General features: G+C 40.5%; 1 protein-coding gene across 1 annotated transcript; it reads right to left on the bottom strand.

Moving 5' to 3' along the window:
• On the bottom strand, positions 1–27,392 carry LOC311290012 (uncharacterized protein). The gene is made up of 6 exons (XM_084408288.1): positions 23,405–27,392; positions 23,166–23,295; positions 2,799–2,971; positions 2,249–2,521; positions 1,989–2,095; positions 1–1,131 (listed from the first exon to the last, which is right to left on the bottom strand). Exons 1-6 carry the CDS (start codon positions 27,361–27,363, stop codon positions 812–814), a joined length of 4,962 nt encoding a protein of 1,653 aa, XP_084264414.1. The 5' UTR covers positions 27,364–27,392; the 3' UTR covers positions 1–811.
• Between the last annotated feature and the right edge of the window lie 49 nt (positions 27,393–27,441).

Consider the following 27,441-nt stretch of genomic DNA (forward strand, 5'->3'; position numbering starts at 1 on the left):
TATTTAATATTTCCTTGCAAGGAGAGGTCAGCAGTCATACAGTCATTACAAAGTGCCTGCACAGTGTGACAACGAGTTGGGGGTATCCTTCATTCTTTATAGTTGTTCCTCCCCCAAGGTTGTTTTCCTGACGCTAAATCAAGATACATCTTAGACAAATCTAAACAATGTGTTAGTTATGGCTATCATATTTAATCATTAATCTAACTCGGCCCAACTCTGTCTCGGTCATACATCCTGTCACATTAACTTTTGTCAGGTCATATACAAGGACATACACATACGTATATTCATAAGGGTATGTATCAACACTACATTCATCTGATTATCATCATATTTCTTAGATTCTATGAATATAAGAAAATGCAAACATATAGAACATATTCAATTTCTTCCACAAACGACAACAAGCCAGTACAAGCACCCTCAACCAAAAGCAAGAGGACCCACTGTTGATACTGTAATAATAGCATAAAATAAAAGGAGACGTGACGCATCGGCATGACTTTGGGTCAAAATCCATCAAGCCTCAGCACTGTCGTCGATACCAGAGTGGCCCAATCCGTTATCACAAGATAAAGACTTCTATTAACCAAAAACAAGTCTTCCAAACCACACAATGAGGATTAAGGTTGTCCACTCGTACAGTATATACAGACAGTGGCTTGTAAGCTATAGCAACATAGCTAATTAAATTGTATTTTTAGTGCTGCAATGTAATAAGTTACATTTATTACTGTAGTAGTTTCAGTATGCAGGGAAGGAAGAGGACAGGGTTGCCTTACGGAGAACAAGTGTTTTTTTATTTAAATCAAAAAGGAAAACAATCAATACAACAGGCGCACACTTGCGCACAGTTGCACAAACAGTCACTGGGTGCTGAATCAGCTGACACTCTGGCCCACTTCCCCCCTTTTTTTCCCTGTAATCCCTGCAGAAGTTTTCTGTACTCTGCAGTGTTGGTGTCCTCGTGTCGATCCTGATTCACCCACTCATCCAGACGCTTGCGCTGCTTCTGACCCAGGATTCCCACGCGGCTGTACTCCGACACCAGGTTTCGGTATCCTGCTTTATAGTAGCTTTGGATGCCTTCATCCGACAAAACGCAGCTCTGAGACAGAACGCTGTCACCTGGAATTACACACAAGAATATTATCAAGTGCAGCAACAGACAGCTCTGTTAATCTCAGACTATCAGTCGTGTTATGCTTTACATTTAGTATTCTCTTCAGTTCAGTTCATTCCTAAAGCACATTTAATGACGCAACAAGGCTGACTAAAGTGCTGTACAATATAAAATAAAATAGTAATTTAATTATCCCTTTAAGACCTTCTTCAAATCCTTCAAAGCAATGACATTTCACATGCATGTTTTTCTTAGAGATTAATAACAATTTTACAATGGTCTATGGTCAGTTCTCATAATATAAATAAAACATTTTAGCTGGCTGTTTTCATTTGTCATTATTTACAATAAAGATGTATGTACAATAGCAGCAAACACACTTTTGGTAAACAGGACAAACCAAACATATGCTTGGAATAGTTTCATATTCACAAAGAACAATCAAAACAACATCTCATTGCCATTACAAAAAAACATTAATTATTTACTTAATTCCACTTAATATCTTGTGTTGTATAAATTGTCTTGTCCATTGTGTACTGCCACGTTGTCTTCCTCTAATCTGTGTGCCACATGTTGTTAAGTGTGTTCACTGCTGTCTGTGACTTCTGTAATGTTGCACCGAGGCTTTAGAGACTTTTATATCGTTCTACTGTATCAATGTATATGGCTCAAATGACAATAAAACTCTTTAGTTTTTCTTATCTAATTGGTCAAAGATTACATTTTCACCATAAAAGCTCCTGCATTATCCTCACAGTCATTATCATATCTACCGTAAACACCCTGGAAAATCACAGTCTCTGCTGGAAGGTAGATTATACGCGTGTTTTACAGGATTAACACCTCAAGAGTTTCTTACCTAGAGCTTCTCTGAGCTTTTGTGAAGTAAACGGGTGATGAAGAATCATGGAGTGTTTCAGCAGAAGCTCCACGTCTCCACTAATCATTGAGTCTGCTAGAAGCTTCCTGTAAAAAACAAATGTTAAAAGCAGATTTAACCTTTGTGATGCTGTACCTAAAATATTCAATGTTAAATATTGCTACAGATTCCTGTAGTGTTCATTGGAATTCTGTATAATTGTCTTGCATGAGCACTTGGCCCGTAACTGTGAACGTTACCTGGCCATCTGCGAGCGGCTGCTTGGGCCCGTAGTTAAAGCTCGTCTGTGATCTTGTCCCAGAACCTCCATGGCCATCAGGTTCTGTCCATCATTGTCAGTCTTTATGCTGTTGATCAGTTTATGAAGCTCAGGGTTTTTATTTTTAAATTTGCTCTCTGAGTTTGAGTTTTCTATGAATGTCAGAGCTAGTCTGATGGAGTCCTTGGGTGGAATATGGCTTGTGTTCAGTGTCCCTGTGTTGTTCTTACTGGACCTCCGAGCACTTTGAACACTGTCCAGAGAGAATGAGAATTACTGACAAGTTGATAGAATGAAATTAGCATGAAATCTGCTTATTTAAACTAGTAAGCTGATTTAAAGGTCAGGTGAGGATATGATCTTCGTACACATGACACTCCTGATACCTAATACAGTTATTACAATAGTATACAGCTATAGTATTTTTCAGTACCTAAAATATATATATACTGTATATTTAGTGTATCACGTGAATCTTCTCTATTTCCTTTGTGGATCTCCAGACACAGTCCAGCAATCAGAAACTTTACCTGTTATATTCACCAACAAATCCAAGATGGTACATTTTGATGAGGATATGTTCGGCACTTCTGATGAATTTAACACTCTGTAAGTATTTCTGCAGTGCACCATCTGTCTCTTTTCTAATTCCTCCAGTTATGTTGTATATCCTGGGGTTTTTGTGACAGAAGTCGTAATCTCTCTGGAGAATAAGCAGGGGTTAAAAATGCAATTAAAAATGATGTATTATTAATGCCTGGCCAGCAGTTGGCAATGTCACTTTGTAAGGAAAACACTATGCACCTATAGACTGAACACGTAATACGTATGAACCATAGACTGTAAAAAAATATGGACGTAGTGTCCGTGACGTCACCCGTAGGTTTCTGAAGAGCATTTTTGAAGCCTAAAGTGGGCGGAGCCGGCCGTCGCCATCTTGGCCTTGCGTCACTCCCGGATAACAGAAAATAGACAAACAGGCGGGGCGTGAGTGGAGCTGAGGAGCCTGGCTATCTGAAATCACCTAGCTCGACGTGATCGAGTTAGCTGATGATGTAAAGCCAATTAAACGTTCCTATTTTTGCCCTTTGAAATATTATAATAGTTAAAAGACATGGCTACAAGTGAGACTGTGTATTACTTCGAGAGTGTTTGTGTGTGACAGTGATTTATGTGCATACATGTCCGTCACTCTTTCATGGTCCGTCAGCGCGGCATCGCTCAAGTTCGTAGAGAGCTTATTCAGTCCATTTTAAATTCTGATGTTGGCCGTCTCTCAAATGGGTTATGGTTTAACCGTTAAACCATAGATATATTGCCTTTGAAGTGCAAGTAAATGCGCTAGAAAATCCGCGCTCATTCAAGGACGGAGAAAGCGCCGACGCCCGCATGATTTCATCTGACGGTAACTTACATAAGCATATTATAATCCATCTGTTCCATGGGAGCAGAACGAACGAGCATTTATTGACGTTTTAAATTTGAAAACCCCAAAAAGCAACGAAATTGTCAGACATCCATTAGTGCATGTTCACAGAGGAAAACAACTGAAATACAGCGCTGGTTGTTCTCTCGAACGATAACGACGGAATCCAAAGACGTGGGCTTTGTAACGTTACCCAAGTATTAAATTGTATGAAATAATAATCCCGAAAAAAAGCACAAACACTGCAGAGATGGCAAGTTCAGCAGCTAACATTGCTGAGGTGAAGTGACGGCTAGTAACAGCAGACAAACGGCTAGCACTGACAGCGGCAATCCATCTGTCACTCAAGTGGCTTGGCCACACCCTTAAATTTAAATATTAATCAACTAAACGGACGAGTTATAAAATAATTCACCCCCCTCACAGTTGTTATGAAGGGCAAAATTAGCTGTATAGACCAAATCCACATACAGACACCAGGCTTTAAACACGTTTTTTTCTGCTGTAAAATTTGGCATTTTAACATGGGGGAGATACAGATTTGACTCACTTCTGACAACAGCCTCAAGCGGCCAGTCAACGAATTGCAGTTTAACTCACTTCCGTGTTGGTTTCAAGAGAGAGACGGGGAGGTTGCCGCTTGGTATGAACATGACATCTCGTTTTTGATGTTTTCACAGATGATTATGATATTGGTTCACGGCATACCTCTCAGGTATGTCTTTTAGGGTGTCGTGGAGGGGTGATGTGTCTAAGTTGTAAAATCTTGCTCCTGGGGTGCCTCAGGGCTCAGTGCTTGGACCACTTCTCTTCTCCATGAACTAGGGGTGCACGATATATATCAACTCAATATCGTTATCGCAATATCACGTTGCCCGATATATTGAAAGTCTCACGATAATTATGCAATATTTTGTTTATGATGCGTCCCGTCTGACATGCACCTCTCGAAAAATACACGTCGCTTGGAGAGGTTTAACTTTTTATGTTACAGATTTCCCACAGTGGTCAGAAAGAAAAGGGGAGACACTTTGTTTCTCTCAATACGACTCCTCTCAATACGACTCTAGAGTCGCTACTCGCTCCAAAGCTAAGCGCCGTCACTTTCTCACTTCTCCCTCGCTCTACCACACAGTCCCCACACACACACTTGCCGGCTCGATGCACACACCAGCACACAAGTATAAACATCGGGCCACCTGGACACTTCATGTGTTTTCTCAGATTGGATAGCTATCTGATTTATCAAAACGATTCCATTTACACCTGGTCACATAAATGTGTATTTGCAAAACGGATTTAAATCCGATCTTTAATTCCCGCGCTATATGCAGATTTAATGGAGTTCACGTCACCAAAAGCAACCGTTATGAGCTGCATTTGATTGATCATCAGCTAAAATTTCTAATTCAAAGACCACAATAACAGAACGCGGCAACAGCCCTGGTAAGATCATTTAGTTTCTTTACTTTTAATGAAGATAATTGTGTGTTAAGTAGGTCTGTCACGATAACAAATTTTGCTGGACGATAAATTGTCCAAGAAATTATTGCGATAAACGATAATATTGTCGTTCTGAGACCATTTCCATCTAATATAATGATAATGGCATAATAATGCAGGTACACCTTTTCAAAGATCTATAAACTTTTATTTCTAAAGAATATTAAACATTGAAAACGGAAAACATTTAAAATATCCACAAAAAATGAACAAAACAACCAAAAACAATAAAAGCAATGGACTCTCAGAGTCTGTTAACAAAAAAAACTCACTTGAATAAATACCAAAAACAATAAATGTATGTAAACAAAATTGCACTTCAAAAAATATTAAACATTAGGCTCAGACCTAAATAGTGATACATTCCATAACAGGCAAAACTGCCAGTTAGGTCCTTTGTAAACAAATAAAAAAAGCCTCAACAGGCCATGTCACACCTTTTTGCACTGTCCTGTTACTAGTTGACTAAACGCCCGAGTGATTGTGTACTGTCGGGAAGACGGAGCCTTTATTGAGACGGGGGGTGGTGTGGCGCAATGGATAAGACACATGCCTTTGGTGTGAGAGACCCGGGTTCGAATCCACTGTGAGACACCAATGTGTCCCTGAGCAAGACACTTAACCCCTAGTTGCTCCAGAGGCGTGCGACCTCTGACATATATAGCAATTGTAAGTCGCTTTGGATAAAAGCGTCAGCTAAATGAATAAATGTAAATGTTATTGCGTGTATATGCTACTCACTGAAAATACTTGGTTAGGATTAGGGGTGAGGAGTGTGTGCGTATTACACGCCATAAAGTGCGTATCATATGCACGCAAAAACTATTTTTGGCGTATAAATGGCACGAGAAATAACATTCGTGGTATAGATACGCATTTTCATGAGATCGGGCTCGCTGTCGCGTTTGGCTTTGAAACCAATTCCATCTTTTTCCTTTTTTTCCCTCCAACTCACAACTAGCGTCTTCTCTCTCTCCCGGCAGTCGCCGCAAGCAGTCCCGCTTTCCCATACAAAGACCATGTGACTGACAAGCGGCACGTGCCGCCTCCCCACACAAAGACCATGCAACTGACAAGAGAGTTCACTCCTCATATACGCAAAGGAACCGAAAGTGGTCATCCAGTCTCTTTGGTAGAGAGAGAGAGAGACGATGAAAACAAACAAGCATGCAAATGGAATTATCGCGGCCGGAAAAATTATCGAGCTCTTTTTTATTCATTTTTTTTGATTAATTGATTTATTGACTATTGCGACAGGCCTAGTGTTAAGCGTCTGCGACTTACTTTCACTTAGATTTGTGACTTATTTTCACTTAGACACCAAAACTACATCACAACTTTCAACATTCAGCTAGGTTCATTATCGATAACTCCATCAAGGTCAGCCAGGAACCTTCGAGTTGTGATTGATGATCAATTGAACTTCACATACCACATTGCTAGAACTGCCCGGTCATGTAGATTTGCCTTGCACAACATTAGGAGGATCAGGCCCTTCCTATCAGAGCATGCTACACAACTCCTTGTCCAAGCGCTTGCTCTATCCAGACTATCGTAATGCGTTCCTGGCTGGTCTTCCAGCTTGATCTGTCAAACCTCTGCAACCGATCCAGAATGCAGCAGCTAAAATGGTCTTTAAGGAGCCCAAGAGAGCACACATCACTCCTCTCCACACTAAAATTAATGTTAAAGAGGTGTGTGAACTTGCAAGTACGATGTCAGGCACTGTAATTTGCTCTGGCCCCCTTCCTGTTCGCAGGAGTGATGAGATACTTTGTAGATTGTCCTCACTCAATGGCTGGTTGTCTAAGTGGTGTCCGCAAAATAATATAGAATTCATAGACAATTGGAAAAGGTTTTGGGGCAGACCTGACCTGTTGAAAAGAGATGGTATTCATCCCTCCTGGGATGGTGCTGCTCTTCTCTCTAGTAATATGATATATATAGTCTTAGAGCTCAAACATGACAATCAGGGGCTCAGGTCAGGAAGCAGACAGACTGGCTAAACCGACCGTCTGCTAGCGGCCTCACCAGGGTTTTTCCTACATTGAAATTTTTTTGGCGGCCGCCAAAACGATTTTTTTGTCCCGCCAAAGCCTTATTTGATCTGTAATTGGGTTTTCTGAGTGAAGCAGGCTACTGACGGAGTGACGGAGAGAACGATCACAGCACCGCGCGGATTCTTATATGCATCGCGATGCGTACGTGGACGATTCTGAATCGATTCACAAATGTCAAAAAAATCAAATCTCTAAAAAAAAACATAATATTGACGGAACGCAAAAGGCGGAACTCTAGCGGACGTGCAGTGCGTGTGCAGTCTGTGGCGCGCACATTACAGACTCGCGCACAACAGACGCATGATGCCTGAGCGCCAAATTCGAACGGCACCCTCTTCGTTAAAAGCTAGCGTATGGAAAATTGGCAATTTCATTGTTACCTATTTAGTATTTTTTGTATGAAAGCTGCTTTCAGTACTATTTAGTTTTCACATCAATATACTGTAAACCGATCTGTTATACTTACGTTGTACTGCCCTGCAATATGTGCAATGCCAGTCACAAAAAGTTACATTTTGACTGTGCTCTCTGCAGATGTTCATTCACTTTTTTTGTATAAGCTGTTTTTGATTGTGGTATCCAGCAAACATTTCAAGTCATACCTCTTTATTATTTAGTTGTGAATAAGAGAGGTTTTGTATGTTACTAATTATTCAGAATATGCATAAGTCCACAAGCATTATATGAGAGCTGCTGGTACATCATTCTATATTTTTGAATGAAAACTGTTTGTGAATTTGCTACAGCAAAATGTTTTTTGTCTGAAGGATTATATTGCTCATTGGAAATAACCAGAGGATGTTGGTTAGAAGTCTATTATGAAATGCTAGAGATTCAGAATATGCTGAAGTTTGTATTAATTTACTACAAGTACGCTGCTAGTACAGGCACACATTTATTTTCATGTTGGTTCTTTGCAATGTTCAAATCACTTCCATTTGTTTTATTAACAAAATTAATATAGGAAGATGGAAGAAAATTCGTTATGGGTCATCATAAATACTTTGCTAAACGTTTTGCTAAAAACAAAACGTTAATAATCGATAACCGTTACCCTCTGAATTGTAATCGAATCGAATCGTGAGATGCCTAGAGATTCCCACCCCTAATCTGAAATGAGAAAGTAAGTGTGCTTACCTAATTTAGCAAGAGTGTTTAGTAAAATTTAGCCTTAATAATCCACAGTATGTATAGGCCTATGACAATGTGTAGTAAATTACCTAAAAAAAATCACAAACTGTTTCTTTGTATTTATTTTAAATTTAACATTTATTTTCAATATTGGGCTTGCGGATCATGTGGGTATAGGGTACTCTTTGCTGTGTGTGGATGACCATGTCGGTCAGCCACCACCGAAGACCAATTTTGACCCAGGAAAAACCCTGCTCACGTCACCAAGGTCAGATAAATCCCATCCCATAGAGCCTCTTTCACCTAGATACCATCATATAGAGACTGTGTCTGTTCCCCGAATTAGGATATACAAAAAACTTCCAAACCCATCTAAGGGTAAAAATTTAATCGATGTTCAACAAATAAAAAACAGATATAATACAAATGAGCAAATGATAAAACTTGAGTTGCTGAATATTCGATCCCTTACTTCAGAAGCACTTATTGTTAATGATATTATTACAGACTATAATCTAGATGTGCTGTGTTTGACAGAAACCTGGCTAAAACAAAACGATTACATTACTTTAAATGAGTCCACCCCGCAAGATTACTGTTATAAACATAAACCTCGTCTGAAAGGCAAAGGGGGAGGTGTTGCTGTAATTTATAGTAATATTTTTAGAATTACTATGAAGTCTAGTTTCAAATATAATTATTTTGAAGTGTTGGTGCTAAATATAGCAATATATAGTGTAAATGATAAATCACATTTGAGATTTGTGCTGACTACTGTATACAGGCCACCAGGGCACCATACAGACTTTATCTGCAACCAGTACTAACTCTGATAGAAAGTCAGCAATTTCTTTGATAAAGTCCTAATTGTTGGTGATTTTAATATACATGTAGAAAACGAAAAAGATGAATTGGGACTGGCATTTAAAGACATTCTTAACTCTATATGAGTTAGACAACACGTGTCAGAACCTACTCATCGTCGTAATTATACCCTAGATCAGGGGTTCCCAAACTTTTCCCTGACAAGGCCATCCAAATACCACTAGGTTCTTGCCACGGCCCCCCCTTTACAGGATGTGTTATTGAACCCGTCGACAATACTACGACAAATGTAGAAATACATAAATAAAACATCTGTGAACATCAGATTATGTGATGGTGTTTGATACCAGCCAATATTTTTTTATAAAACACCATATACCTTTACCCAAACTGAATAATAAAAACAAGTTTAAATGGGTAAATTTTCTATAAATATTTTTGAGTCTTCATTTTCTATTCTGACATAGCCCACACTAGACATGCAAATGATGTGCATTTTAGGCACTTTTTGTGTGAAATCATATTTATTTTGACCATCAAAAGTGTGCTTTCACTTTAATTGAGCGTGAACAGCGCAGCAAAAATAGACTCGGCGCCGAAACCCCCGCTTCAATGCTAACGCGCTGCTCCTGCTCGCAGTATAAGTGAATGCAATCATTGATTAATATGCACGCCGGAAAAATCACGCACCGCTCGCGCTTGCGCTCTGAAACTGCCGTAATTCACGAGGTTTCCTACATGTGCGTTCCGTGTGCACGTGTGATGCTGATGTTCCGCGATGTTAATCATGCGGCGCCCGAGTGCATTTGACCGGCATATAATCGGCATATGTCAGACTGACCAGCCGTTCGCAGATCACGTGAAAATCGCCCAATTCCGGTCACCAGCCGATCAATCGGTGCATCTCTAAAAGATTAGCATTAATAGTATAATGTTCAGATGGGCTATGCAACAAATTATTATAATGCTATTTTATAAAAATACTCAGATCATTATCTAGTCTCGTGTAAACTTCATTTAGTCAAGGCTGCAAAGCCGACTCCGTGTTACAAATATGTTAGACCTATCACTTCTGCCACTAAAGATTGCTTTATCAATAATCTTCCTGATCAGTTTCATCATCTCAGCATCCCAGATAGCTTAGATGAACTTGATATTGCAACAGAAACTTTTAACTCTCTCTTTTCCAGCACTTTAGACACAGTTGCTCCGTTGGGCTTAAAGAAGATTAAAAAAAATAGTCCAACGCTGTGGTACAACGAGCACACTCAGGCCCTTAAGAGAGCAGCCAGAAAAATGGAGCGCAACTGGACGAAAACAAAACTAGAGGTATTTCACATTTCATGGAAAGAGAGCTCGATTGCATACAGAGAGGCCTTAAAAGCTGCTAGATCTGCTTATTTTTCAACCCTATTAGAAGAAAATAAACAAAACCTTCGGCATTTATTTGAAACAGTGGCTAAACTAATGAAAAATAAAGTCATTACTGCTGTGCTGCTTTGAAACATCTGGGCTTGAAGTTTTATGAAATTCTTTACTTACAAGATTGATAATATCAGGGAGAACATTCTAACTGTGTAGCAGGGTGAAGTGTACCCTTGTTGTTCATTGGCCAGTGTCATGAGAAAACATTGAACCTATCAGTAGTCTGGTGTCGTAGTATAAAATGGGGGGACTTTTGTCGCCTGGGATGCGTTGTCATCCATACTGCCCCTTTACAGAAGTTCATCATTTATGAATGGGATAGATCTGGAGTGCAGTCTCTGCTTTGTGCTGCTGTGCACAGGCTGCCCTGGGTTTTGAGGTTGGTACGTCTGTTTTAAAGGGTCATGAAACCCCCCTCTTTCAGCTCAAGTCTAGCTCACAATCTTTTTGAAAAATGCAACTTAAATGGGCGTTGTGTGTCAGAAGAAGGGAGGAGAGTGGGTGTGGTATGGCACGGCAGGGGAGAGGGGGGACTGTCATTGCCAGTGGCACATGCATATCGACTGTCACTAAAAATCAGTGGTAAAACGTGAGGAAATGCTAGATTTTTTTTTTTTATAGCTGGCAAAGTTGAAGTCTAATGAAATACACTGACACCTTTTTTTTTGTCCTTTCTAAAGTAACTGAATGCCCTGCTACTTATTAGCCTACTACAGTAATCATAATTGTATTTAAAACATATAAATGTACATGTATATATATAATTATGTCATTATAAAATATATATTTGTTTATATACACAACTATAAATGCATATATTTGAAAGTAATACATTTTCCACTTAACAAAAAAAAATAAGTTCCGTACATAGCCTAGATCTACCTGCCCCCTAAACCCACATAATAAAGATGGACAGTGACATAGACATTTGAACAAATTAAGCATACGTTCCATACAATTGAGGTATTATCGAAATATCTACATTTTAATAACGAGTGATTATTTAACAAAAGGCATGTAAAACGGTCAGGGTTAAATTTTAGACACACAAACACACACACCTCTAAAGTGATAGAAAAGTCCTCGGGACTGCATCATTCGCAAGATGAAACCTGCGTTGGTGTACAAGGCCGAAGTCCACCATTCTCCTGTTGAATGGTTGCTACACACACATAGTTTAGATGTGTCCGTTGTTGATGGCCAACCAACTGGAACTTTTGCACCACGAAAACAAACGCGTGTCCCATCATTGCCTCTCTCATCTACTACACGATATCTCACAGTTTGACATGTCTGTCATTGGAAAGTTCCACATGGTGTCATGAATAATTAAGAGAAAGTGTCTTCTCATTGGATAAGAAAACTCAGTACATGAATAATTATAAGACATGAGATGAGATGAGTCATAAAAGTACTATAGTGCTCTGCCACGTCACTGCCTGTGACGTGGACACGATGAAGATTTTAAACCCGGAAGACAGAAATAGCGGAAAAAAACTAAAATGTAACCATTTTCCCCCTACTATTAAATCTAACAGATGCTAACATTGTCTTCAGTGGTGTTCAACACACATATCTCTGTTAAAATCTCAGAAAATTTGGTTTAGGGTTTCATGACCCTTTAATGAGGATTTTCATGGAATGTGTTTACTATTCTGTGTCTGTGTAGTTCATTGACGAGCAACCGGCTGCATGTTGTGGTCAGTGATCACGAATAGTGCTGCGCTGAGAACATTTCCTGGTAGGTATGAGAGCCATTTGTGTTTTTTTTTGTGTTTTTTTGCTTTATTAGTAATTCTTCTGTTTCATGTTTGGCAGGTTGAATACACAATCAAGGGTTTTATCACTGTATTATGGGATGGGATGCGGGTCTATCGATCTTGGTTTTATGTATTTTTCCCTTGTTTTGTGACTGTTGATTTTCATTTTGGGCTGGTTAGTACCAGCCAATCATAGTGTTTATTGTTTTGTCATGAGTTATGTAATGAAAAAATGAGTCGATACCTTTAATATGAATTATGAGCGTCAGCCGCTCCCATTCAGAAAAAAAAATCCTGTGCTGTCGTCATGACAGTAACAGTTGTGTTCCTGTTTAGTCTTATTAGTCACATGCCTTTTGTTTTCCCGCCACTTATCTGTTGCCATCATTAGTTCATCATCATCACCTGTGTCTTGTCAATGACCTTTATCTGTGTCAACTGGTTTATGTTCATCAGTGTCTGTATTTAGTTCCCTCTGTTCAGTCAGTCTTTGTCCGTTCTTGTCTGTGTAACCTTGTTACAAGTGTCCGTCCATGTCATTTTTGTATCGCTTGAGTTATATTTTCAAGTAAACACTTTTATTGGAGCCTTCTGCCTTCCTCGTCTTCTTAATTATAATACAGACAAAAGAAAAGAATATTAAGAGCCATAACCAGGCTGGAGAGGTGTGAATGTGTGCAGGGGGAGACTGAGACCGAATGGGGCTCGTTTGCACCACAAAACAATAGAGACAAAAAACTGAATGGATGCTTAGAAGATGACAATAAACATCAGTTTGCATTTTAGAGTCTAATCAAAATAAAGTCGTGTGACATGATCTTGAAAAACATTTAACTAAATACAGAGTTTTAGAGTTATCATCTTCAGATTTTAAATATAACATGGTCAGACGTGGCTTTAGCTGCAGTGCATTTCTAGATTGATACAATGCCAACTTCAATATTATTTTCATGAAGATGTTTCATAAAAATACATTTCTAATAACTTTACAAAACTTTGAAGCTATTTATAAAAAAAAATTTCATTATGACAATAATTAATTCTACATTAACAATAAACTGCCAGGTGTCAGCTTTCAAACGAGATCATACTTGTACTTTTAGTACAAAGGGTTCATGAACTGTATCTGTTTCAGTTTGGGTATGTCATTTCTGGGGATTTTTCAAAAGTGGGGTTGCAGCCTAACAGGTTAATGTATTGATTGTTTAAAAAAATTTTTATATTAATAAAGTTGCCTCCTTTTTATACTCCCTGGCCTAGTTCACTCTGCTCACCCATTTCTGGTAACGGACCTGTGCGCCCCCTGTTTTGGGGCTGATAGTTCCTGATATATTCCGGGTGGCGTAGTCGAATATTAGTTTAATTGTTGGTGCTTTCTTATCATTCCCTCCGGTATCTGACGCCCCGGCTACACATCCAACCGTCTACTACAGTATTGCATCAGGCAGTGCACCGTAGTCTCCCTGATGAACAATTTGTTTCATTCATTGCTATAGGACAGGAAGAATTTACTAAAATTGTTAAATCATCAACAATTTTAAAATCGACAACAAATCGACAACATGTATGTTAGACCCTATACTGACTAAGCTACTGAAAGAGATGCTTCCAGAGGTCATAGATCCTCTACTTAATATCATTAATTCATCTTTGTCATTAGGATACGTTCCAAAAACTTTTAAGCTGGCTATGATTAAACCGCTTGTTAAAAAACGCAACTTGATCGTACAGAATTAGTCAATTACAGGCCGATCTAGAATCTACCTTTTCTGTCAAAGATACTAGAAAAGGCGGTATCCTCACAACTATGTTCCTTTTTAGAAAGAAATGATTTTCAGTCAGGATTTAGACCGTACCATAGTACTGAGACTGCTCTCATTAGAGTTACAAATGATTTGCTCTTATCATCCGTTCGTGGTTGTTTCTCGCTATTAGTGTTACTTGATCTTAGTGCTGCATTTGACACTATTGACCACAACATTCTTTTAAATAGACTCAAAAATGATGTTGGCATTAGTGGAATTGCACTAGCATGGTTTAAATCATACTTATCTGACCGTTATCAGTTTGTAGCAGTAAATGAAGAGATGTCTTATCGATCACAAGTTCAGTATGGCGTACCACAAGGCTCAGTACTAGGACCTTTGCTGTTCACTCTGTACATGCTACTCTTGGGAGATGTCATTAGGAAGCATGGCATTAGTTTCCACTGTTATGCTGATGATACGCAGCTCTATATTTCTTCACGCCCTGACAAAACCTACCAATTCACAAAATTAACGGAATGCATAGGTGATATAAAAAATTTAATGACTAGTAATTTCCTACTACTTAACTCTGAAAAAAAAAGAGATTCTAATTATTGGACAAAAAACTTCCTCACGTAATAACCTAGAATACTATCTAACACTTGATGGCTGCTCTGTCAAGTCTTCGTCGTTGGTTAGGAACCTGGGAGTGCTCTTTGATACCAATCTTTCATTTGAAAGTCACGTGTCTAGTATCTGTAAAACCACATTTTTCCATCTTAAAAATATATCTAAATTACGCAATATGCTCTCATTGACAAATGCGGAACAATTAGTCCATGCGTTCATGACATCAAGGCTAGATTATTGTAATGCTCTACTGGGTGGTTGCCCTGCACGATTAATAAAAAAAACTACAGCTGGTCCAAAACGCAGCAGCTCGAGTTCTTACCAGAACCAGGAATTATGACCATATTAGCCCAGTTCTGTCAACACTGCATTGGCTTGTATACATTTTATACATATTCAAATATTGCTGATTACTTACAAAGCACTAAATGGTTTAGCAGTACTTGAGTACACATCTCTTTGACCTAGCATTCACATAACACATTCTAGACTTCAATAATTAGGCTGCATAGATTAGGTCAGCTGGAACCGGGAACACTTCCCATAAATCCTGATGTACTCGTTACATCATAAGAAGAATGGCATCTAAGCTAATTTTAGTGTCTTTGTTTATCCCAAGGTTTTCCCGCAGCCTGCCAGATCCAGGCCGTATCTAGATCTGATGAAGGACCTGCGCCTGGACCCGATGACAACGCAGTGCTGAAGTGCCAACTAGTCTCTCCCTATGGAGGATCCCTTTACCACTCTACAGATAAAGCGTTTTCGGGAAACTCAATTCGCGGACCTACCCCGAATTGATAAAATAAAACAAAATTCTGTATCAAAAATTATAAGGAAACACCAGTACTTTGTTTAGCCTTGGTTTGTAGGGAATTCCAAACCTGCGCACATATATTCAAACGCACATACCTATAGAACCAATTCTTAATGCGCATGTGAACGCCATCAGCGTTTCTCACAGGTTCGCGTTTAAAGTCTGTGTAGAGAGAATGGTGTCATCTTAGCGGCCCCTAATTTAATAACAAATGATTGTTGCGACGGAAGCGAATGAATCAAAACTAACTTTAGCTGGAATATAACTTTATTAAAGAACCGCTATAAAGTCAAAACAATCTCTGTTACCTTAAATTATATGCTTATCTCTGTAAAGCTGCTTTGAAACAATCTACATTGTTAAAAGCACTATATAAATGAAGATGACATGACTTGACTTGACTTGAGCGAACTCTCAACGCATTATAGTCCTTCACGTCTATTGCAATCTCAAAATTCCGGCCAGTTGATAATACCTAGAATATCAAAATCGACTGCTTGCGGTAGATCCTTTTGCTATTTAGCAACAAAACTTTGGAACAGTCTTCCTAACATTGTCCGGGAAGCAGACATACTCTTTCAGTTCAAAGATAGACTAAAAACACATCTCTTTGACCTAACATACACACAACACATTATAGACTTTTATAATTCAATGTTAGGCTGCATAGATTAGGGCAGCCAGAACCGGGAATACTTCCCATAAATCCTGATGTACTCATTACATCATAAGAAGAATGGTCAGTGTCTAAGCTAATATTAGTCTCTCTGTTTATTTCGAGGCTTTCCCGCAGCCAGCCAGATCCAGGCCGTATCCAGATCTGATGAAGGACCTGCGCCTGGACGCGATGACAGTGCAGGAACTGACGGAGGAACTTACAAGGTTAGCCGTTTGTTGGGTAACCAACAGAGCAGAATAACGCACGTATCTGGCCAAAGGGGATGATTGAGCCATGATAAATTTTTTATAAGTTCCCCTGAGGGTGAAGTAAGTGTGGCAAAAACAAAAAAGAAGAAATGGTTTTTAGATTTTATTATTTCATCCAGGGACAAGAAAAGTACCATAGTTAAAGAATCACCCATATATATATATTAGGGGTGTAACGATACACATATTCGTATTGAATCATTCGGGACGAGGCTTTTGGTTCGGCGTTCGGTACGCATTTTCAAACCGAACGGTTCGTTGGACCATTTTTCCTGCCGACCAAAATTTCGTTATTTCAAATGTAGGAGCTGCGCGTGGTAAGCGCGCTCATAATTTAAGAGATGTCGACGCGACCACAACATTGCCCAACATCAAATGGCAAACGTAATGCAAGCGGAACAAAACTGCTCGTTATTGTGTGGTTGAAGGACCGTTTATCAGTTTGGACCAGTGCAGCGCGAGCCAATCGTGATCATGCGACACTGTTACTACACAGCGCTAATAAGAGATCCAGTAAAGAAAGCATTTGAATTCGCCACAGAAGTAATAACATCGCTGCGAGATCTAGTGAGAAACATTCACATTTCTCCATTATTAACGGATCAAACAGCGCTGACGTGGAAACCTGGAAGAAATATTGTGCCATGAATGAACTAGCCACTGTCCACAGATCTGCAACATTCACCATGGATTTACTGTAGTAACACTAACTGCAACCATGGAAGTTTGGCAGGAATAGTAGGCTATAATGCCTTCAAGTAACATTACGTCGGTTTTATTTTGACATTATGAATATATATATATATATTATGAATAACTGTGAATTTTGTGAACCGTTACACCCCTAATATATATATATATATATATATATCATATATATGAAGAGTTCAGATGCAAAAGCCTCTAAGTGCCATCTGAAATTTTCTTCTAGAATGATCATTTTTATCAAGCTTGTATATTTAGGTTAAGTAATTTCACTTAAATTACAATTAATAGGTCATTTGCATTGCCATTTAAGTGAAATTATTGAACTTAAATATACGAGCTTGATAAAAATGATCATTCTAGAAGCAAATTTCAGATGGCACTTAGAGGCTTTTGCATCTGACCTCTTCATATATATATATATATATATATATATATATATATATATTTATATATATATATATATATATATATATATATATATATTTATATACATCACACACACACAGACACACTTTCCCAAATATCTCATCTTGTTTTTTTTCTGAACAAACACTCTTAACATCAGTCAATCAAGCATTATATTATGATATGATAATCAATCACTATTTAATGATAGAACTTTAGTAAGTAGATGTCAAACTTGGTAACCTTGTATCAATTCATATTTTTCCTTTTAAATTAACTTAAGGACTGGTCATTCCGTAAATGTAAAAACTAGATAATATTAATAAATAATATAAATTATTATGAAACGATAATCAGGCATGAAAACAGGTCAGGGGTAAAAAAGGTGAGAAGGATGCGGCATATATAAACCTATGAATAAAAACTATGGCATAGTAATACCAGTGTTTCTCACAGGATTTTTTGGATCACTGTGGCGAGTTGTCCTCTGTCCCTCTAGGGGGGTTGGGGGGCATGCTCCCCCCTAAGAAAATTTTGTGCTTTTTAATGTTAAATTCATCAATCTGGTGCAAATAAAAAAATAAAAAAAAATTCTAAACTCTTTTAGTTACATTGTCTGTCTACATTACTACTACATAATAATAGTTATAATATTAATCCCATGATAGTAATAGCCATATATTGTAAAACAAATGCACTGAAAAATAAAGGAAACTTTCATAATTACTTTTGTACTAATTTCTATACTTGAAAGAGTATATTTCTATACTTCACATTAAAGATGTGATTGGGCTAGCCCAGTGTCAATCAAGAAAAGAACCAATGGGCCGCTGATCTACGTGTTTCATTGGGTGTCAGAAAAAAAACTAGCGCTGACTTTTTTTTTTACCAATGCATTACACACTAATTACGCACTAACCCAGCGCCTCCAAATAAGCAAAACAAAATGAATGGGCCGCCGATGTACGAGTTTTATGGGCCGTTAAAAAAAAAAAAAAAAAAATCTCCCGGTTTTTTCTCACGGTAATCTCCCGGTAATCTCCCGGAAAAAAGATTCTCCCGGTAATCCCAATGGCATTAGCCTACATGCCTGGACGTCACACAAAACAAAATCCTACATGTAGCCTTTCACCATCCACTTATTTAGCTGCTGTCGCATCAGTTGACATGCCATCTCCTTTCCCCTTTCTTTTTCTATTTTTAGCCCCTGACAGCTTTTTTGCTTTATCCATCTTTTTCGACGAGAACTCACTACTCGTTCCTGCTCGCTCAATGCTCACGGCGCCCGCGCCCGCTCGCGATCTCCGCCCTCTTCTATGTAAAAATAATGACATTGGCAACATCGCTGTCTGTATCTGACAGGACAGTTAACACTGTAAGCTAACTTACCTCAGGCTTGCTTTCCGACGTGCGGCTCTTTGTTAGACAGTGTGTCCAGTTGTCAGACTCGCGGTGTAAAAGACTTTGAAAACAATTCGGCCCTACTCCGACTCGGATTGGCTGTCAGGTTTCGGCATTAGGAATGATGATTTTTTTTTTTATGAGGGGGACCTGCCCTTGTCCAACAGCTCTTGTAGGAAGGAGAGCACCCGTGGGACCCCGCATGTACGTGGATCCAGGCTCTTATTAGCGCACCATTTAGAAAACACAGACCATTTAGACGCGTAGAGCTTTCTCGTGGAAGGAGCTCTAGACTGCGTGATCGTGTTTACGACCCCTTCTGGCAGGTCAGCGGGTATCCGTTGATTATCCACGCATGCAGAGACCAGCGCTCTGGATGGGGATGCCAAATCGATCCACCGGCTTGAGAGAGGAGATCCTTTCTCAACGGGATCCGCCATGGGGCTAAGTGCGACAGCCTCACTAGCTCTGGGTACCAGATTTGGTTCTCCCACCGCGGGGCTATTAGAAGCACTGGGTGATGTGTTTCCCTGATCCTCTTGATGACCTGTGGTAACAGAGAGATCGGAGGGAAAGCGTACAGCGGGCGGCTGGGCCAGGTTTGGGCCAGCGCGTCCTCGCTCTATGAAAAAAACGTCGGGCAGTGAGCGTTGTCTTCTGACGCAAAGAGGTCGACTTCCGCCCTGCCGAATAGGCGCCAGAGTAACTGGACTGTCTGAGGGTGCAGAGACCATTCTCCCGGGGGAATGATGTCCCTGGACAGTTTGTCTGGGCTGACGTTCAGATGGCCCGGCACGTGCGCGGCTCTCAGCGAGCGCAACGAGTGATGAGCCCACACGAGAAGGCGTTTTGTCAGATTGCAGAGATTTCTGGATCTGACACCGCCCTGTCGGTTCACATAAGACACCACTGACATGTTGTCCAAGCGGACTAGCACATGGTGGTCCCGTTTATGTGGGAGGAAGTGTTATCACTCCCCGGTGGTACCAGTCGGCCGCTAACCAGGGTCTCAGTGCTGAAACGCAGCTCTGAGTCACTCTGATCCGTATGCTGCCGGACGCCCAGGCTCGGTGAGGCACTCGAGCGTTCAACCAGTGTTGTAGGGAGCGCATATGCAGTAGACCCAGCTGAAGCACTGCTGCAGCTGATGCCATACGACCCAGCATCCTCTGAAATGTTTTTAGAGGTGCGGCGCTGCCCAGCTGGAAAGACGCGGCCAGGCACTGGATACGGCGCGCACACTGTATCGACAGCCGGGCCGTCATAGCCACAGATTCCAGTTCCAAACCCAGAAAAGAGGTTGACTGACTGGGCAGTAATGAGCTCTTGGTCCAGTAGACCGTGAGACCCAAGCTTTCCAGGTGGCTGAGAAGCACTGTTCTGTGAGAAATAAGTTCTTCTTCTGACTGTGCTAGAATCTGCCAATCGTCCAGATAGTTCACAATTCGCATGCCCTGACCTCTCAGGGGAGCGAGAGCCGTGTCCATGCACTTCGTAAATGTACGGGGTGCTGAGACAGGCCGAACGGCAGGACGGTGTACTGATATATCTGACCGTCGAAGGCGAATCTCAAGAATGGCCTGTGACGGGGTATTATCTGAATCTGAAAGTAAGCGTCTTTCAGATCGAGGGAAATAAACCAGTCTCTCGGGCAAATCTGCGCAAGGATCTGTCTGGTTGTGAGCATTTTGAACGGTCTTCTCATAAGAGCTTTGTCTGAGAGCTCAGTCCTTCTTTGGCACAAGGAAGTAACGGCTGTAAAAGCCTGCCTCGTTCAGAGAAGGGTGTACCGGTTCTATAGCCCCTTTGCACAGAAGTTTTGCTATTTCTGCACGAAGTAGGTGTGCTACTTCCCCATTCACTCTCGTCTCGGTTTGCGCTCAAAAACACGGGGGACGGCGAGCAAACTGCAATGAATAGCCCTTTCTCACTGTGCTCAGCACCCATTCTGACACACCTGGAATAGCTTCCCATGCTTTCGCATGTACAGCTAGGGGCAGAATGGCCTCCGGGTTCCGATTGCCGTGATGCGCGGGCTCGAGAACCTGATTCGGAGGCGCAGGCGCTATCGGTGCTTGAATACGGCGGCTCGCATACAGTGATGGCTGGCTGTTTTAGACACATTGTCCCGGTGGCTTAGGACGGGGAACATTTTGTGTGAGGGACGGCGCGCGAGAGCGGCCGTGTAACAGAGCGGGCAGTGGGTAGATGCGGGCACAGGGCTGTGGACACGTGACCTACATTTAACACTCGAGCGGCTTTTGTCCGCTACATGAGAGTGGGCTCTGAGAGAGACACGGGGTTTATAGTGTTTGTGTGTAGGGGTGAACACAGAAACGTGGGCACATTTTCTACACTTGAGACACATGCGGCGTGAGCCGGACAACCAGACGTTAAGCTCTTTTGAGATTTCTCTGGGTCACCGTGAAAACGGCGGTTGTGTGCAGGCGAGCGGGTTGATTTACCGGCTCGCTGGCTGCGAAATAAGCATCTGCAGTAGCCATAACAACAGGGACTGACAGAGCGTGAAGCTTTGACGGTGGTCCGGCCACAGCGGGACTTAACTGTCTTTTCCTCCCTCGTCAAAATTGTACTCTTATGAGATTTCTCTGGGGTGCCGTAAAGACGGTGTTTGGGTGCAGGCGAGCGGGTTGTACAACGCGCTCGTTGGCTGCAAAATACACATCTGCAGTCGCCTTATTATTCACGGGAATAGCGACAATTGTGCATATAAATGACTACTTAAAGGGCTTGAATTACAACCTGTGGGAAGTTTTTCTAAATCCTTTTGTGACCGTCGTTTTACACTTGTATGCTCCACAGCGGGTCATCTTAAAAGTGCTGTGGGAGCTACCAATCTCCGTATAGCGGCCATTGGAGCCTTTGCTGGTAGGGAATCGTAATATGGCCGCTCGAACACTTCCGGTGGCTTCACTGCCCTCTGGCAGTTTAGAACATCATGGGCTATCCAGTCATTATATAGATCAGTGCCTACAGCTAATGAGAGAGCAAGAAACAGGATAGCGGGATGTTCGCGGAGGAGTTATAGACCAGAATATCAGTATTTTAATAGATATATTTACAATTATATAAAACAGAAACAAAGCACAAACATTGGCTTGACCAGCAGCACTTTGCTAAATTATTTATTTACCTCCTACTCTCTTTGCAGAACACACTTGCACCCCTCATCTCCTCAACCATTTCCTGTTTTTTCTTTCTCCTTTTCGGTGCAAATCAGCACACAGACAATTTGGATCGCAAATGTTCTTGCAGACTATGGCCACATTTAGACATAGCCGGGTATTCAGAGAAACGAATATTTCCCACCCTCCGTTTTCAATAATAACATAGTGCACACAACATAATTTTCAAAAAAGTTGTCATTTACATCAATGCGCATAAATATGCCGTCGAGCATGATCAGTAGCTAAACAAACTGTAAACATAGGGCGCTTACATGACATTTTCTGATATTTTAAGCATTTTCTGGTGAATAATGTGACGTTTGAGAACCTAAAACCCAGTCTCTCCCAGTTGACACGGCAACACATAATCGGCGTTATCAGAAATTTCCACTTTGGTCTGAGTTTTTAGAAATAATCGTTTTCTGTGATAAAAAACGGGTTTTTCGTGTAAATGAGAGGCCAAACCGCAGGGAAATATCTGCGTCTTTCCTTCGTGTAAACGGGGCCTATAATTATTTATATTTTTTTTATCAGTCTCGCACGAAAACTCCAGTCTCACGCATGCGTGATATTCCGTAATTTTCTTATCACTTCTCGTGTGTGTTTGGTTGTGAAACGTAGTTTGCAGACCAGACCGAAGTTGTCAGCGATTCTTTCTTTTGTAAAGTCATACAGTGGGAAATCCATTGTGCCGTGTGAACACAGCAGCAACTGAATGTTACCCCAGATAGTCATGCAGTGTGAAAAGAACAGTGACCAGACTACTTTGAAAATCTTCCAGTGTAAACTCGGCATAACTTCACCACCTGAGTGTTTTATTTCCTACAAAGGGAAGAGGAACTATTTTAAATTTCATCAGGAGGTGACATGAGCTAGGCTGGCTAATAACCCACATTCTGTGCTTTTGTATTTTCCTAAAAAGTAACCTAGTGATAAATGTACTCACCTCATTTTGCACTCTTGTTGCTTGTGCTACAGCATGATAAAGAGCATTCTGATGATCCGAGTGAACGCTGATTATCTTGCCATCATCCTGCACAATGTCAAAATGGCCGCTGTACAGCTGTGCATCAGCTCTGTTTTTAAAATTAAAAGTAACCACATTCAGTACACAAAGTTCATAAACATTAACTGAAATAAATGTTTTATATGTGAGCAGTATAATGCTCTAGTAATTAGTCTTACTGAGATGTATGTGGGGCTTTTTCAGATTTGGTTAATCTCAATTTTATACCGACTGCTGATTTGGTGGTTCCTGGGTAACGTTCCTCAGTGAGCTGTTTTCCATTTTCATCAGCGACAGTGAGGTAACTTTTTGAGAATGTGTACACTGTTTTGCATATATCTACTGTATACTTCAGTTTTTTTTTGTCCTCATCTGACAGCTGTTCCACTTCCTTGTGGCTCGCAGATTTCTTGTTGTGTTTTCTTCTCTGGTCATCAAAGAAACACTGAGTCTTATGTCTGCGCATGACCTTGTCTACCGCCTTTCCTGCAGCCTTGTTCAACGCACTCTTAAATGTGCTGGTCATTAAAGAAGTCATGTGTGTAGAACAGGAACTGATGAATTGCTCAGAAACTTTCTGTGCGATAATCTGAAGAAGTTCTCCTTTAAGGCGTTGTACATCGTGTAATCTGTGTCGTCCATCTTGGTCATACTTTGTCATTTCTTTCTCAAGCTCACTGATGCTATCCAGTAATTCAGGAACACATTTCTGTTGTATTATCTCATTGGTTGGTACGGCACCCAATATTTGACATAGAGTTGTTGAGTACTCAGCAACTTTCAGAGCCATCGTTGCCATTTCAAGCACACCTGACTGTTTCTCTTGATTCATAAACTTTGTTGCTGCTTTACACACCTCAGAAAGTTTGCTGATAACGTCCCGTGCTGTGGTACAGTCCAGTATGATACAAGTAATCTTTTCGCAGAGCATGCCAACTGATTTTTTTATTTGCGTCTCATAATTCTGGTCAATCTTGAAATTCTCTTTTTTCAAGGCTGCTTTTGGAACGCCTGAGCTGATGAATTCGACAAGAGTCTGATCCAGTTCACTGCTCTGCTTCACTGATGAAGTAACGACATTCTCAAAACTTCTTTGCAAAATGTTCTTAAAGACTTCCTGAAGAGCTGCATCGATTGCGTAGTTCATAGCAGTGAGCACAGACTTTTTCCCGATTTCCTGAACTGCATATTTAGTTGCAAATTTGAAGTTCTGTTTGACCACTGCTGAAGTTGTCATGTGTTTCATTGCAGACTTAAAAGATTCTTTACTGAGGGATGATAAACCAGACTTAACACTTCCTTTGACTGAAATAAATGTTGCCTTTCCTGATTTAATGATTTTAGATGCAATAGAAGAGAAAGACTTTGTACCATCGAGGATACCTTTTGTCACTTTAAACACTGATGTAACTGCTTTCTTGATAACACTAAACCCAGCTGTCAGCAAAGAAAGCCCGATGCTGATACTCTTAGATATTGCCCATGAAACCCAATCAAATGTGCCCTTTATCATCCCCTCTATTCCACTGATCATGTCAGACACTCCTTCTGAAATCAGGCCCATTCCAAACTGGCTGGCTGTTCCAAGTGTCAGCGCACAAACAAGAACCCCAGCGAGAACCTGCACCACCCCGAGTATGAAACAAATCAAAGCATCGATGCAAAACTTGGGCTTCTTTTTCACCTCAAAAACAACACCGAGGCCACAGTCGTATAACGATCTCAGCTCATTAGTGATGATGAAGTTCTTTTCTTCAGAAAGCATGTAGACTGAACAGTCTTCTGTTATGGCGTCACTGTTGTTTTTCTCCAACTCTTTAAGTTTACCTAATGCATTATCAATGTATGTCTTCCAAGACATAAAGATGTTCATTCTGGCCTCCATTTGACTCTGAAAGTTGTTGTTGTCTGTACTCTGATCTTTGTTACCAGTGACTGATAAGTTACATGAGACCATTGTATTTGAGACTTCTGAGACGTAGACGTCAATGGATTTCTTTGCATCTTCCAGCAGTTTCATAGCATCTGCTTTATAGTTACCCTTACCGAGGTTGATGGTGATGTACGCCTGGTTATAGAGGGCCACAGCCTTGTAGTGTGGGTCAAATATAGCAACTTTTTGCCAATAGGATTCAGCTCCAAATGTATTGTTGGATTTGTCACGGCAGTGTAGATCAGTTCTTCCAATTGCTTGTTTGACGTGATCATAGAAATTATCACATTCTCCTCTTAGCAGCTTTCCACTTGTTTCGTTTATTGTCCTGATAAGGTCTGCTTCAAGTTGCTTGAAGTCATCATGCCTATTGATGTGATCTTCGTGAAGGGTCAACCACAGGGCCCAAGATTCTTTCAAAGCGTTGATGGCAGGCTGATAATCAAACTTAGGCTGATAATGTTTAAAGCAATCAGGAATATTTTTGAGCTGCATTCCCATGGGGTCCAGTTTTTCTTTCTGTGTGTAATGCCTTTCAAAGTCCTTCAGCAATGTACAAAATGTGGAGAACAGATTTTCCTTTAGGTTTATTTCAACCAGCTCATCACTTTCCATGTCATGGATTCGTTTAATTTCATATTTCTCTCTTAGCTGGCGCATGATTTCCACAGACTGACCTTGGTAAGCTGGTGCGAGATGATCACAGTTCACAACCATCTGGATCATCCCAGGATTGCCTTTTCGAGATGTACGACCAAATATTTGTTTCTCCACTCTTCGGTTAGTTGGAAAGTGAGTAAGTATAACGAAAAGACCACCACACTTATTCACACTTTCATCAACCTTGATGTCTGTACCCCGTCCTCCGAGATTTGTAGCAATGATTATTCTGCCTGCACAGAATTTCTCTCTTTCAATGTTGTGCTTCTCACTGATTGTGTACAGAGTAATCTGTTCTGCCTTAAATCTGCTGTCGCCTTGTATTTTCTCATGTAGTTCATCTGCTGTTTTAACATCTTCACAAATTACCAAGACAACTTGTCTTCTCTCTGCTACTTTCCATGAAGTTTCACAAATAGTCTGGATCCATTGGTGATTCCCACCTTTCACCTGGACGACTGGAAGCTCCACCACCCTTTTATGGCGATGTGCAGGTACAGTGTAGCTCTTGGCTTTATAATGTCTTGCCAGAAAGTCCTGATCTGCCTTACCTCCTAATGTACCAGAAACACCAAATATACCACTCCCACTGAGATACCTTTGAAAATAATGGAAATTTGACATGTAGTTTGTCACGTTGGATATTGGAGAAATCGCAAGTTGGTGCTTGAACTCCAAAAATTGTTGCAGGCCATTACCCCACTTCTTGTTTTTCTCCAGAACACCACTCGCTTTGAAGTCCACTGGAATTATTGCATTATACTTGCCTTTGTCATGACTGTCAGCAACTCTTTCAGCGGCCGGTGAGGTGTCGATCATGTATTCCCGGCCCTGTGACATCTCAACAGCCTTTAGTGCATTCTCAACAAAAACTGGTAACTGATTCTCAACATAGCTTTTCAAGAAAACAGGGATGACAATGAAGTTGTTGGATTCTTTGGCTGTTTGGAGTTTATCTGAGTACTTGATATATGACTTTATTGTGCTTACAGTTGCATCAATGAGGGATTTCTCAGACATGATTTCACATGCCAGTCCTCCTTCCAGCAATATCATTTCAACATTAAGGTCACCTCGTTTTTCCTGAGCTTCAAAACATTTTGCTTTCTTGTTCTCTAATGAATAGCACTTAAACACTGCACTTTTCTCCATGACCTCCTCAAATATACTCAGAAGATCGTACTGTTGTGAAACTCCAAGTTTCTTCATGACTTCAGATAATGCTTTAGACATTCCGTCCTCTTTCACATCATCTTGACACATCATTTCAATATCCTCCTGAGTGTAAAATCCCAAATTCACTCCGGGTAGCAAGATCTCATTTGCTGAAAAGCTGTCTGTTTCCTGTCCCATAACGGCTGCTGTTACGGCTTTATGAAAGTACTGTATCCTTGTTGCCCATTTTATCTCCCCTGTTTCAAGCATTTCAATTGGTTGACAAGTAGATATCATGGCCCATATGTTGGAAAGGACTTGCTCCACGTGCCTAAATCCACTAGATTCATGGGACAAGAATGTTACTTGAACTCCATTGTCCAAGGTCATGTAGTCCACTTCATCCACTATTACAACCTCAAATTCCCTTGTATCACGAGTAGTCTTCTTCTCAAATTCCTGTTTAAG

The sequence above is a fragment of the Rutilus rutilus genome (assembly GCF_951802725.1).
Source record: "Rutilus rutilus genome assembly, chromosome: 4".
Taxonomy (NCBI): Eukaryota; Metazoa; Chordata; class Actinopteri; order Cypriniformes; family Leuciscidae; genus Rutilus; species Rutilus rutilus.

Excerpts from the sequence above, each read along its gene's own strand:
- LOC311290012 (XM_084408288.1), bottom strand. The coding sequence starts at position 27,363 with ATGACCTTGGACAATGGAGTTCAAGTAACATTCTTGTCCCATGAATCT. Across the intron at positions 2,972-23,165 it reads CAACAAGAGTGCAAAATGAG|AGAGATTACGACTTCTGTCA; the intron begins GTGAGTACATTT and ends CTTATTCTCCAG. Across the intron at positions 2,096-2,248 it reads AGCCGCTCGCAGATGGCCAG|GAAGCTTCTAGCAGACTCAA; the intron begins GTAACGTTCACA and ends TGTTTTTTACAG.